The sequence below is a fragment of the Gavialis gangeticus genome, unplaced genomic scaffold (assembly GCF_001723915.1).
Source record: "Gavialis gangeticus isolate Ggan-Ray unplaced genomic scaffold, GavGan_comp1, whole genome shotgun sequence".
In the NCBI taxonomy this organism is placed as follows: Eukaryota; Metazoa; Chordata; order Crocodylia; family Gavialidae; genus Gavialis; species Gavialis gangeticus.
The window spans coordinates 40,601,530-40,616,217 of record NW_017729030.1 but is presented as its reverse complement, the minus strand read 5'-3'; the positions used below and the strand labels follow the sequence as shown (position 1 = coordinate 40,616,217).

At 40.1% G+C, this 14,688-nt stretch overlaps 1 protein-coding gene and 1 long non-coding RNA gene across 5 annotated transcripts in view; one reads left to right on the top strand and one right to left on the bottom strand.

Moving 5' to 3' along the window:
• Window positions 1-14,688, bottom strand: part of LOC109301157 — a 102,409-nt gene that overhangs the window by 38,140 nt on the left and 49,581 nt on the right. The window lies entirely within an intron of this gene.
• Window positions 9,777-14,688, top strand: part of PCDH18 (protocadherin 18) — a 22,245-nt gene continuing 17,333 nt past the window's right edge. The window contains exons 1-3 of one of the 2 annotated variants that reach the window (XM_019522095.1): window positions 9,777-12,704; window positions 13,627-13,715; window positions 13,823-13,986. In XM_019522095.1, the coding sequence (XP_019377640.1) occupies window positions 10,200-12,704; window positions 13,627-13,715; window positions 13,823-13,986 (2,758 nt within the window). In that variant the 5' untranslated portion in view covers window positions 9,777-10,199. The remainder of the gene's footprint in view (window positions 12,705-13,626; window positions 13,716-13,822; window positions 13,987-14,688) is intronic. The other variant, XM_019522096.1, reaches the window with a different exon arrangement.

Here is a 14,688-nt window from a genome sequence, read left to right as displayed (position 1 = left end):
TGGGGTGCAGCAAACTAAAACTCCTTTAAGGAGTTTTAGTTTGCTGCCCCTACAGCTGAGAAGCAAAACACCGGGCTCTGTGCAGCTCCACAGCTCTGCAAGAAGCCCTGCAGACTTCCTGGCAGCAACCCAAGAAAGCAGCCTCCTCCCAAGGAAAGCAACAAGCCTGATCTTTCCCCCCTCCCCTTCCCTCTGGAGCCTGCTTGCCTGTCTGAACTGCGCGGGGGCCCAGTGCTTCCCTCTGTGGCTGCGGTGCCCTCAGGACTGCCTGAGCCAGGTGGCTACAGGTGGGTGCCACCTGTGTGGGGGCCACTGCTGCCACACAGGGAAGCAGCAGCCCCACCCTGCAGCCCAGGGACCACTCTGCCCACCAGCAGCTCGCCCTCCCCCCCACCAGAGAGGCAGGTAAACCAGCAGGGTGTGCATGTGACATGGAGGGTTAATCAGCCCTAAATTAAAGCAGTGTTTTTTAAAACCCACTGCTTCAATTTAGGGCCCCTGTTTCATCTACACATGCCCATAAAGACTTTAAAATTTAGATAGAAACATGAAAGCTTCAATCAGCTTTTGAATTAATGAAAATATTTATGAATAGTTCATGAAAATTTTCTTTATATTCACGTAAAAAAAAAAGCATACAAACAATGTAAATCCCTAAACCAGTGCGTACTAGAACTTGGTGTAGAGTTACTCCAACAGAAATTGAACAGTGTAGGTATAGGTATAGTATATGTGTTATGTTTCTGCAGTTTTCTTGGGGTAGCTGCTTGCTGAATATAAACAGGGCTATTGTATACACCTTTGCCACCTAATGGTGAAGGACTCCAGTAACAGTTAAGGTCATAGCTCTCATGGGAGAACTGGTTTGGATAATTCTTCTTCTCTGGATCCAAGTATAATTTGTACTGGCATAAAACACCAATGCAAGTTATACAGGTGTTAATCTGTTGTATGTCTAGGACTTACAAAGACAACATCCACCTTTTTACAGGCAAAAGAAACAATCTTTATCATGCATGATGCAAGGTGAGGCCCTCGATATCCAAAATAAATATCCACTAAAAGTATATAATTCTCTATGATTCAAGAATTAAATTCTGTTGGGCTGGTAATTAATATTTTACAATATCAATTGATGCCACTGGTTTAATTTAACACACACATACAAATTACAGGTTTTCACTTGTGATCCTGAGATGTGGGTCTGGTTTTGTGTACAAACCAAGACATATCAGAAGCAGAAGAAAACCATGAAGGTAAATGATCTGTCCCCCTGAAATCTTCATCAATTTATGGGAATCCTCAGTTGACATTGGGGCTATTACATCATTGTCCCTCCTGGCCTACAACACAAGAGGCATCCTCCAGGAAAAGTTATATAACTAGAAGTTCTTCCAGACCAGTGACCTCAATCCTATTGTAAGAGTCCTTTAAGACTCCAAGTCCATAGGCATAAACTAGAACAGCCCAGGGACCCCTAGTCTATAATAGGAAACCAGCCCACTGTTCAGCTATCTCTTGTATTAGGGAAACAGAAGGTTATGAGCCATTTTTACTCCTTGTGTTCAGTCTTTTACTGAGCAAAAGGAGGAATATTATAATAGTGTGCATTTGCAAGGATGCAGAATAGACAGAAGGGAAGGTGTTGAGAAAAAGAAGATGAGGTGAGAATAGAACATGCACATCTTTCCTCAGGAGGCTCTGCTTCCCTGAGTGTTGTGGAACAGAAATTTGTACTAGTCCTTTATTTTAACAATTTATGCTTTGAACATTTTTTTATTATTGTGAAACTCATAAATGTATTGTGATAAAATGCATGTACTGCTCTTAAAGACAACTGTGTATAAAAAGAGTTCAAATACTGATATTGTACTTTGTATGCTTTAGAAGGAAATAAGTAAATAAAATTACAGTTGGATTAGAGTGATCAGACAGTGCAGCTCCCAGCATATTCTGTGCCAGATGCATTATTCCTATACACAATTAAAAAGCAGTCATAGGATAGGTATTTGTTTTTAATAAAGACTTGGTAAAACACAAGATCCATGCATTTCCTTCTTTAGCAATTTCAAAGAATTCTGAGAAATAAACATTTTATTGGTCCAGAAAGGCACTCAAAATCTAGGTATAATATTTATGTCATATGAAATATATAAAAGTTAAACTTTCTGTTTATGTACATAATGCTGCCTTGCAAAACTGCCATGAAAATTTACTCACACAGCAGAAAATCTGCTCACCTGCCCTTTACCATTATGATGGATGATAATGGAAAAACTAATATTTAACTCACTTGTCAAGAAAATTTCTCACTCATAAGCAGGTGGTAGTAGGATTTTGCAAGTCTGATATAATTTAATGTTTGACTAGATCTCCTTTTTCTAAAGTGGCTTTAGAGATAGTAAAATATGTGGATTGATAGCAGGAAGGTGGGACTCTGCTTATCTATAGAAAAACTACCCCCTATAACTCAAATCCCATGCTTTACAGTGTCAACCTGTTGGCTGAAGAGAAAGAAATATATATTTTTCTAGGTATACAATTTGGCTCCTGTATTTTATTATTTTTCCCACTTGTCTCTGAAGCAGCAGAAAATAACCTTTTAGAAGATACTGCAATGGATAAACTAGTGCTCTAAGGTGGCACAATTGCTTGGCTGGTATCTTGTGATTATGAGTGCAGACAGACATTTAGGCTGTACCTCTAACTCATGGCACTTTACATGAAGTGCCATGAATTAGAGCCCCCCGCCAACCCAACAGATGTTTGTCTGTTCAGTTGCGAGGAGAATTGAATCTGCCTGCAATGGCCCTCCTGGCCAGCAGGGAAAGCACAGCAGCAGCCTCTACAGAGGCTGCCTAACTGTCCCCCTCTGTAGCCCTGCCCCCACTCCCCCAGGTCCAGGGCTGTCAGCAGGGAGAGAGGTGGGAAGGGAGAGAGTTTAAGCAAGTAGAAGCATGCTGCTAGCTGGGCTTTGCCTGGCCTAAGCTGGAGGTGGGGGAGTGGATCTGAACCCCCCCCAACTCATGGACTTCTCCAGGACCACCCCCCCACCAGCTGAGATACTGGGGGAGTCAGGCTGGGCCCATGAAGTGAACGGGCTCTGATCTACCCTTCCACTCTCTCCCAGCTCAGGCTGGGCAAAGCAGAGAGGGGGAAAGGAGCAATGTGGGCCCCTTCCCACCTCCCTCTCTGAGGAACTGGGAATCGCTGTGTACAGGAGACGTCCTGGTAGCATAGCTTCCTTGGAGCTACAATACCACTAAATGTTGGAAGAGTGCAGAGATGGTAAAATCAGTGCAAAACAATGACCCCTTCACTGATGGCTGCTGCCTAATACACATCTGCTGTGTTCTAGGGTAAAACTGTATATTGTTCCATAGCAGGGAAGGGGTAATTGGATTTTCCTCTCCTTATCCACACCAAAGCATTTGAGACCTCACTGATATTTCCATCCCATAGCAATTTCCAGATGAAAGACTGTTACGGTCCTGTGAACCTACTGTACCAAATGTTCATCCTGTTCCACCAGAACTCTTTTTATTTTAACAGTCTTTTTGCAGATTTATAATAGTGAGAACAGAATTTGTATATTTGAGGCAAATATGTATATGCAATTAGAAACATCATGCAATTTAACTTTTGATGTTAGCACCTTAGGCAGTTAAACCCAGATTCACAAAATGGCTTAGGCATCTACAGAAGAATGCGATCCTCAGAAGTCTTGCCTAACCTCTAGAAGCCTGAAAAGCTTACCTTTTCACCAGTGACGTCATCTAGGTGAAGTTGTCTATAAGTGCAAGGAACTACCTCTTTCACAACGGGGGTGAGTAACATCGCACTTATCTCCAATGAAACTCCAGGATCCTCAGGCTGAGCATTCCTTTGTCTTAGGATCCTAAAAGACCCAGCCCAGAAGATGTGGTGTGGGCATGCCTAACAAACCCTGGCAGCACTGAGTCCAACGTAAAACAACTTTCTATCTGAGTGGGTTAGAATGTTGCCCACCTTTTATACAGTAGCCTAATGGCTAAAGCATTGTCACAAGAAGGGAGAGACCTGGTTCCAAATCCCTTCCCCACCAGACAGAATTCAAAACTGCACCTCTCACTTCTCAAGAGAATGCCCTAAGCACCAAAATAGAGGTTGGTCTGGATGGGGATAGTTTTCATTTCAGTTGTTGAAACAGTGCCACTATACAGCAAGATTACTTGCACCAGAGAGGATGCATCTACACGTTTATTAATGTGCCTTTGTGATTGCGCATTTACTACCTCTAATAGTACTAGATAAAGGCTCAGTAGCTGTGCTAATGCACAGTAGCAAAGGTGAAGAGCTTTTTTGTGTCACTTAATGCTCAGTAGACTAATTCAATTGTGCGTTAGAGCATTAGCACGGTTTCTGCCATGATGCACTGCTTCCCAGTAGAACAGTCCACTGTGCCTTAAGGTTTCTCATGTAGATGCACCCAGAGAGAGACAGTCAGATTGGGGTAAAAGGTCTAGTACCTAACAGCCACATCTACACAAGACACTGACTGCATAACCAAAATACTAAAGGACTGCACAGTAACCAGCGTTGCTTCTCATTAGGGTCCCAGCATGGTTGCCTGGTGAAGCTTACTGTGTAGTAGCTTGTTACTACTGTGCAGCAGCGTTGTGTCATGGTTAGTGCCCAGTGATACTACAGTGCAATACTAATCAGCTACTGTGCAATAAGCATCTCATATAGACACAGCCAGTATTTACATAATACCATATTACTGTAGAAATACTTCCTTTATAATTAATACGTGAAAAACACATCACAATTCTTACATAATTATTTATACCTGTGCAAAAAGAGTTGTCACAGAAAGAAGAGCTGTGGATTAAAACAGGCATTTTCAGCTGATGTTTAAAGCTCTGACTCCTGGTATCATGTAATTAGATTACACCCTAACCTTTCATTTAAATGAAATCAGAAGTAAATTTCTAACCTCTGTTGCAAAGAACCTTTGCAAACAGGAACCAAGTATAACTGATGTCATGTCACCTCAGTCTGTGGGTGGCCTGAAACAATAATATCTGATAGTGTGATCTGTCTCGTATCTCAAAGGCATCTTGACTCCAAGAACCATTGTACTGGGGAACCCTCCAACGCTGATCAAGAAGATACCTCTGTGCCTGGCAGAGGGAAAGAGGACATAACATTTCAACCCTAAGTAGCTGCTGGAAAGAGCTAAGACACTCTTCCCCCATCCTCTCCCCACTGTTTTCCTTACCTTTCTGAAAGGAAGAGAAAGTTTCTATGGGTTTCTCTACGAAGGAAAAAGACCTGGTTCTGCTACTTGAGAGAGCTGCTCTGTGCCACTGTTGGAGGAGTATAGGAAGATTCTCTCTGCTATTCCAAGTAGCAGGGGAAACAGTGCTGGGCTGAAGCCCTTTGCCATGGGCTGGAGCCCTGGAGTGTGTCCAGACAAATGCACACATGCAATTTATAGCACCTCAAAGCTGTTTGAGGTGCTGCAAACCACATACAGCACACATGCACCCATTCACCATGCTGCTAGTTTGACACCAGGAGATCCTATGAGGTCCCTTCCAGCCCTAATGGCTATTAGAACTATGAAATCTAAGGAAAAAAAACCTGCCGCTAAAAAAAGGGATGTGGCTCATGCAGCACAGTGTGCATGGCCGGAAATGGAGCCAGGCCAGCCAGAGTCATGTTTTGGCTTCTAGCCAGGCTCTGAGTGGCTGTTTGGGCACAGCTGCTGCCCCAGGAGGCCCCCAGGATCCCAGATGAGGCTGCTGGCCCCAGCCTCCTCTATCCCACCTGGTTCATTCTGTCGCACGCTAGAGTGCATGTGCAGGGGCATGCCCAGGGATAAAAAGCAACAGCACAAATATGTGCCATTGCTATTTGTGCCATGGGAAACGTATGCTCCTGCACATGTGCGCTCATCTGGACATGCCCCTAGAGTACCTGAATCCAGACCAAAATGTAAGGAGCAACGTCTGATTAAGAAAAATCTTCCACTTGCTTTGAAGACATGTAAATGGTAACACATAATGCAAGGTGGGGAAGAATCAGTCCAACTTGTTGTATTCTTGGCAAGTACTTATCTGTTCTGTTTAGCAGAACAGAAGAAAAATATACCAATAGGCCAGTTCTCAATGCGTACTCTATTCAGACATGCTCAAATTAATCTGGACTTTTTCTTAACTCAGCAGCATAACTTCCCTCTGCAGTCCACACAAATCATTGCAACATGTGTCTTACTACTGTTGCTCTTGCACCATTACTACATTGTGCTCTTTAAACCAATGCAGAATCACAGGTAGAATCATTTGTATCCACCTTAAATTCACTTTTTCCAAATCTAAAAGCAAAATCCAAATGTAAAAGGGTACAAGACAGTGATAATACATCCTTTTTGGGAAAAGTCTGTACAAGATACAAAACAAAAAAAATAGAAAGACAAAGACTTTACATCCATTATGATGGAAATACTCTTTTAAAACGTACTTCTGATCTAGCAAGATTTATCTTTCATGTTTATTATAATAGGTGTCAAATCACATTTTATCTTGTCAAGTCTTGTGTGCTGAAATATACTATGCCATGATATATAATATGGCACTGTATAAGGGAACAGATCAGGTCGAACATGATTACAACCCATTTTGGGGACAAGCATGCTAATTTAATTGTTTATATATTATTGCTACTGTTAAGGATAGGACACTGTTTCTCTTTAAACAAAAGTTCTTCATGTCTACTTAGGTTTAGGTGCCAAAATATGTTTTGTACCTAAGGCTCAATACATTTTAAAACAGATCCTGCTTTATTGAATGCTCAACAAAACTCCTTTGAGAAATGAGACAGACTTTAAAATATATAGTCCAGAGAAACAAAGCTATATTTGGCTTAGCACAAAGTTAATTAAACCTCTAGCTAACTATGTTTTCTGAAGTGGTAATGTAGGTGATAGGAAGTCATGGTTGGAGTCAGTTTGTTTTCCTTTTCCAGCTATGATGCTGAGTTTTAAATGCACAGTCTTAAATTTTTATTGTGAATAGATATGTATGAGGGAAGAAGTAACTAAGATTACTCTCCAGGAGGTTTAGCAGCACTCCACTCACGTGCCTAACAACATACACAATACCACAGTCCGTAAGACATGTCTGCTTGATGCACGTGGAAATCTCTCCCTTCTTTGTAAGAAAAGTCTGCCATGTCAAAGGTGGATTGGAGTTTAAGGGACATTCAAACAAAACGCTTTCACTGAATATGTGAAGAATAGGCCTAGAAAGAGCTGTGATTGTTCTTAACCACCTTAAAGCCAAGGAAACTAAAGAAAGTATTATTCTAGAATAACTAACAGAAGTAGTGTTGCATTAAATAAAATCATGTTTCCCTTCTGAGACATGGGATCCAATGAGTGTTGTTACAAAGTGTTTTTACCAGTTCATTCATCACTTTTTTTTCAGAATAGAAGATATAGACCAATTAGCTGCTAAAACGCTTGTTTATAATATAAACACAAATTATGAGCTGCAACACAATATGGATATTGCTGATCATTTTAGTAGTAAAACAGCTGATGAGGCGCTATTACAATTGTTTATAGGAACTTTTCTGTATAGCAGTATCTGAAGATTAATCTCTTTCAGAGATATTGCTCTGATGAATATGGAGTGACTAAGATGGGAAGCGTAACAAAACTTGCCACAAAAGTACAATATTTCTAAATTCCTTAAGCTATGGCTCATAAGCACACATTCCTATAGCTATATATTAATTTGCACCCTGTTTGAAATATTTTAATATGCACCGCTGAAAATGCATTTTACTATGAATTATTCATCTCTTGTACTCTTCTTAAAAAAGGGGCAGTGACTTTTTTTTTTTAAAGAACAAAATACTTTTAATGGACATTAAGAAGGGAGTTTAATGGAGCCTAGTTCCCCAATTATGGCCAGAAAAGAAGTTGCACTTGGAATTTTGGAAAAATGTTTTAGAAAGATTTATCAAAGCTTCAAGAAAGCTGTCCATGAACTAAAGGAATTAGATTATCTCTGAGTTCACTCCACCCCAACTTAGAATGGCCACTAATTCCTTTCTTTGCTCTTTTGGTGTTTGTAAAGGGGTTCACTAAAGCCTGAACTGATATAATTATTGGCTTGGATTGTTAGAGATTTAGGCCAGATGGCTATGGGTTTCTAAAGTCCCAGTTGCTTGTGTTAGCTTTTCTCATTTGCCTATAGGGTTTGGGGATCAGCAATTTGAAAGGGCTGCAAACTTGTAAAACAGTATTATTCATGGGGGCAGAATGTTCATCAGCGTGACCCAGTACTAAATACATTCATTATAGGCATTTCTATTCTGCACAATTTGCCACACGGTACTGGTTTCTGAAAAAAAGAGACAATGGCTTATAAAATGCTTTTGAATGCTTAAAAAGAAGGAGAGTTCACGCTGAGCCTCCTCTGCTTTCTTTTTTGACAAGAACCTTCTTAGTGACTTTGGCTGAGCTCTGTGGAGAGTAAGTAAATTGGAAAAATCAGAGATTTACTTTTTACATTTCCAGGCTGGAGGGGCAGGGGAGGAGTGGAAGGAGGAGAAAAAGTACATGAAAAAGAAGTGATGGTAAGATGATGGGAAGGAGCAAATAAGCAAGTGGATAAAGTTAACAGAGGAATAATGTAAAGAAGAATGAGAGCTAAAAGATTGTGGATTGAATTATACATTTTAAAAGGAAGAGCAGAGAAGGGGAGCAGAAAGCATATTCATAAATACTTATATTTGAAATGAGAAAGAACGTATCAGTTTCTGTGACCTGGATACAGCATGAGGCTCACATAATGATCTATAGCATTTCTGATGTGCACAAAATATATCATCAACTCAGACATTGGATTTCTCTGTGCAAATGTGTTGCAGTATGTATGTGAAAACAGTTTTAGAAGAGATATGATGAAACTGTCACTGTTTATGGGACATTTACTCCTTCAGGTTGTCTCTGTTTTAGACACTTGGCATATAGATGGGGTGTGCTGGCAGAAATTGTTATGCAGAGGCATGAGCTGCTCTTTTTAACTAAAATAAAAAGGATTTTTTTAAGAACCTCAGGAACAACAAAATAAAAAGCACACACTAAAGGAACCCAGCTAAGGAAAAGACAAGTGAAGTGGCACATAAAACAAAACACTGCAATACCCTTTAACAAGGAGCCTGTTAAAGGATAAAGGTTTGCAAATATTGACTGTAAAAGAGAGAGAGAGGAAAATGAACCAAAAGAATGAAATAGGGACTTGTGCTCCATTTAGCAACAAAGACATTAAGGAAAGCAGATTACACGAAAAGAAGCAGAAGTGTATAAATGTTAAAAAAAGGAGCAAGAGGGGGTGGGGAATCCTCTGGCATGTTTGGAGACATGTCACCTTACAGTCTTTTACTAAGCAAATGCCCTCCCAAAATGTGCTGTTTAGTTAAAAGGGGGACCTAAAAGTGCATAAATCAAGAGAATTATCACGTTTGGTAGAAGCAAGCCGACTAATTAAAATTACAAAAAACAATTCAATGTGTCATATAAATAAAGAGGACAAGTAGTTGATTTAAAGTTTTTCTTTAGTAATTTGTCTCCTCTTTGTTGTGGCACACTCACAGAAAGTGAATGCTGGGGGAGGAGCTGCTCCCCCCACCTTCCTCCAGCTCTTTTTTTGTGACTTCACTGTCCTTTGATTTGGAAGCTAGCTGATTGGCTGGAAGGAATTCAACACATGCCGGGCAAAAGCTTTGTCTGAGTTGAAGTGAAGTTGCACAGATTTTAGACTGGAGTCAGCAATCAAGGGTGTTTAGTCTGCAGCTGAGCAGTGAGAGGGAAAGAGGATCTCTCAGAAAAGATACACTGCAGATTCAGCTAGCACCCTGCAGTAAATGGATTCTAACTGCAGAAGAAGAAAACACTGATGTGACAAATTTCATCCTGGAAGAGGAGCAGGCAAACAAATGAGAGAGATTGGATTGCATACAGATTGTATCTGGATGTCCTGACACGGTGTGTATACAAAAAAAAAAAAGTTTTCTGAGCTAGTAAGATATTAGTACTTTGCTGTATTATAAGAGACATTGTGAAGTTTAAAAGAACCAAATGTATTCTGGGTTTAACATACCAAAGGAAGTTGAAATATTTGCTTTTTAACTTGCTTGGAGAAATGAATTGCAAGAACTTACAAATGCACCAAATCAGTAGTAAAATGCACTTTATATTCCTTTCTGCACTGATGATAATATCTTTCAACAAAGATGTCTTGGGCAGGAATTTGAAATACAGGATCTTTGAGGAGCAGAGAGTTGGATCAGTAATTGCAAGACTATCAGAGGATGTAGCTGATGTTTTATTAAAAATGCCAAACCCTTCTTCAGTTCGTTTTCGAGCCATGCAAAGGGGGAATTCTCCCTTACTTGTAGTCCGGGAGGATAATGGAGAGATCAGCATAGGAGCTAAAATTGACCGGGAACAACTCTGCCAGAAAAACTTAAACTGCTCCATAGAGTTTGATGTGATCACTCTGCCTACTGAACATCTGCAGCTTTTCCATGTTGAAGTTGAAGTGCTGGATATTAATGACAACTCCCCCCAGTTTTCTAGAGCTCTCATACCTATTGAAATTTCAGAGAGTGCAGCTGTAGGAACCCGGATCCCTTTGGACAGTGCTTTTGATCCAGATGTTGGGGAAAATTCCCTTCACACTTACTCACTGTCTGCAAATGATTTTTTTAATATTGAAGTGCGATCAAGGACTGATGGTGCTAAGTATGCAGAGCTCATTGTGGTAAGAGAACTGGATCGGGAGTTGAAGTCAAGCTACGAACTCCAGCTCACTGCTTCAGATAAGGGGGTGCCTCAGCGATCTGGATCATCCACCCTAAAAATAAGTATTTCTGACTCTAATGACAATAGTCCTGTGTTTGAACAACAGTCTTATATAATTCAACTCTTAGAAAATTCACCAGCTGGTACTTTGCTCATAGACCTCAATGCTACTGATCCAGATGAGGGCGCTAATGGTAAAGTTGTATATTCATTCAGTAGTCATGTGTCTTCCAAAATTATAGAGACTTTTAAAATAGATTCAGAAAAAGGATATCTGACCCTTCTCAAGCAAGTGGACTATGAAACTACCAAATCCTATGAAATAGATGCGCAGGCTCAAGATCTGGGTCCAAATTCTATCCCGGCTCACTGCAAAATCATAATAAAAATTGTGGATGTTAATGATAACAAACCTGAAATTAATTTAAACTTGATGTCTCCTGAGAAAGAGGAAATAGCTTACATATCAGAAGGGTCACCTCTGGACACTTTTGTTGCTCTAGTCAGGGTACAAGACAAGGACTCTGGAATGAATGGAGAGATAGTTTGCAAGCTCCATGGGCATGGCCACTTTAAACTTCAAAAGACATATGAAAATAACTATTTAATCTTGACTAATGCCACTCTAGATAGAGAAAAGAGATCTGAATACAGCTTGACTGTAATAGCAGAAGACAAGGGAATGCCAAGTCTCTCCACAGTAAAACACTTTACTGTCCAAATCAGTGATGAAAATGACAACCCACCCCGCTTCCAGACAAACAGATATGAAGTTGTTATCTTAGAAAATAATTCTCCAGGAGCATACATCACATCTGTCGTGGCCACAGATCCAGATCTAGGAGACAATGGACAGGTGACTTACACTATTTTGGAGAGCTCTATTTTGGGAAGCTCCATAACCACCTATGTGACTATTGATCCATCTAATGGTGCGATTTATGCACTCAGAACTTTTGATCATGAAGAAGTAAATCAGATTGCCTTTGTGGTTCAAGCTAGAGATGGAGGAAGTCAGCAACTTGTTAGTAATACCACTGTTGTGTTAACTATCATTGATGAAAATGATAATGCCCCTGTAATTGTGGGTCCCGCCCTGCGCAACAGTACTGCAGAAGTCTCAATCCCTAAAGATGCTGGAAGTGGCTTCCTTGTCACCAGGATAAAGGCCATAGATAGAGACTCTGGTATGAACTCTGAACTAAGTTGTTCTATAGCAGCTGACAATGAAAACAGTATTTTTGTAATGGACCCCAAATCATGTGACATCCATATCAATGTCAGCATAGAATCTGTTCCATCTAAGGAATGGGAGTTTTCTGTGATTGTTCAGGATAAAGGCAGCCCTCAACTTAGCACCAAAGCACTTCTGAAATGTACTGTTTTTGAATATGTATATTCATTTTCAAGTACAGAAGCTCCTTTTGTTAGCCAACCTTCCCTGGATGTCTCTATGATAACAATTATATCCTTAGGATCAATATGTGCAGTGCTGTTGGTCATTATGGTTATCTTTGCTACAAGATGCAATCGAGAGAAAAAGGACACGAGATCCTACAACTGTCGTGTGGCAGAATCCACTTACCAGCACCACCCAAAAAGACCCTCAAGACAGATACACAAAGGGGACATTACTCTTGTGCCAACGGTGAATGGCACTTTACCCATCAGGTCTCATCACAGAGCTTCTCCTTCATCCTCTCCAACATTAGAAAGAGGGCAACTGAGCAGTCGACAGAGCCACCATAGTCACCAATCACTAAACAGTCTGGTGACAATCTCATCAAATCATGTGCCAGAGAATTTCGCACTGGAACTCACCCATGCTACTCCTGCTGTTGAGGTAAGATTCTGTATCATTGTGCATGCACATTCCCTTGTTCATACACACGTTTTTCTGTGAGTTGGCATATAGTCTATATGCTGTGTGTGAGACATGGATAGCTATATGCATCGTAAAAGTAGTATAGATTTTCCTTCAGGCATTGCAGCAGTGCAGTACCATTCCAATGTCAATTGATCTTAAAGGAATCCAATGCCAGGAGGGAGAAGAGTAGACATATGATTAATTATTAATATTATTTTCCTTTCTTTTATCTTGTAGGATGAAAGAACTGAGTGCAATACAGATACCATTCACTTAGGAAACATACAGTTTTCTCTTTTTCTCCCACTCCTGTGCACAGACACACATAAAGCACACGAAAAACTGTTTACCTGTGCAAAAGACAGGGAAACTCCTTAAAATATGGGATAACTCTGATACACTAACTCTTCCTATTCTATTATATGGTGTTGGGATGGGTATCATTATAACTGGACTGTTTTAAAGTCACTCCATCTTGTTTTTTAATTCATGGACTATAAACTGTTTTAAATGCATATACCACATTTTTAATGGGATTTTCCTATAGGAAAAGATCACACAGTTCCAGGGATCACAAAACAAAATAAAAATATAACTTATCTGCACTATGTATGCATTGTTATGTGTATGTGTGTGTATAAATTAAGTGTAAATTAGTATGAATGCTAAGACTGATATGCTACACTCACTACTCTAACTGTGAAATGCCTTCAGATGTTTTCCACAGCCTATATTGTGAACTGTAAATAACCAGCTGTAATGCATTATATATGCACATGAATGTGCTCTAATTAATTTTTTAAGGAAAAAAACCTTGCAGAAATAAGTTATTCCACCTTTTCTATACAGGCATTAGACTTTTGTTTCCAGGAATCAGGATTTTTTGTCTTTTTCTTAGCAGGTTTCTCAGCTTCTCTCAATGCTTCATCAAGGCCAGTATCAGCCAAGACCAAGTTTTAGAGGAAACAAATATTCCAGAAGCTACAGGTGAGGATTTTAACTAGATTCTGATCAAAGCAGTTTTGTCAGAGAAAAACACAGTGAACAAGAAATAACAAAACATAATTCCATCCCCTTGTTATTGGTGTTTACAGATATGCCCTACAAGATATGGACAAATTTAGCTTAAAAGACAGTGGCCGTGGCGATAGTGAAGCAGGAGACAGTGATTATGATTTGGGAAGAGAGTCTCCAATTGACAGACTTCTTGGGGAAGGATTCAGTGACCTTTTCCTTACTGATGGGAGAATTCCTGCAGGTAAGAGCACAATGAAAGTTGAATAGTTTATTTACTGTGCTCCCTGACTGTCACATTGATATAGTTAGCATTAGAAGCAGGCATTCTTTAGCTTTCAAGGTTTTTATTTCCTTTTCTCTTCCTCTCTCTCCTCTGTTCTACAATATATTGACCCCAGCCATTACACAGCTGGTAAAAGCCTGCAAATCTGCCCAGCGGTACCTAGCTGGTTTTTGCTATTATTTACACACCATGAGCCAGCTCTACCTCCCCCTTCCCCAGAAAACATCAACTCTTCTGTATCCCTAGCTTTTTAATGATTGGGTGGATGTTTTTGTGCTGCCAGCCTGTTGTGGCATGCTAAAAATACATGGAACTGTAATTTGGAAGAAGAATTTTCCATGGTGGGATCTGATTCATAGAACCCAGGTTTTTAGAGCTTGAAATAGAATATGTGATAGACTAAAGATTCTAGATAGGTAAGCCTATGGCTTGCACTGAGGGTTACTTTTCATTGATCAATTAATATAAATGGCATAGGTGCTGGAAGTGAAACCCTGTAATTCTGATTGTTGGGAAAAAGTCAGTTGAGGAGGAAGAAATCTTGTGGGGAGAAATCCAAAAGGGAGCTATAACATTTCTCCCTTAATATTTCTAGACTCAAGTGGGGTTACAGGTAAAAAAAAAAAAAGGGGGGGGGGGAAAAATCACTTTAGGCATGGG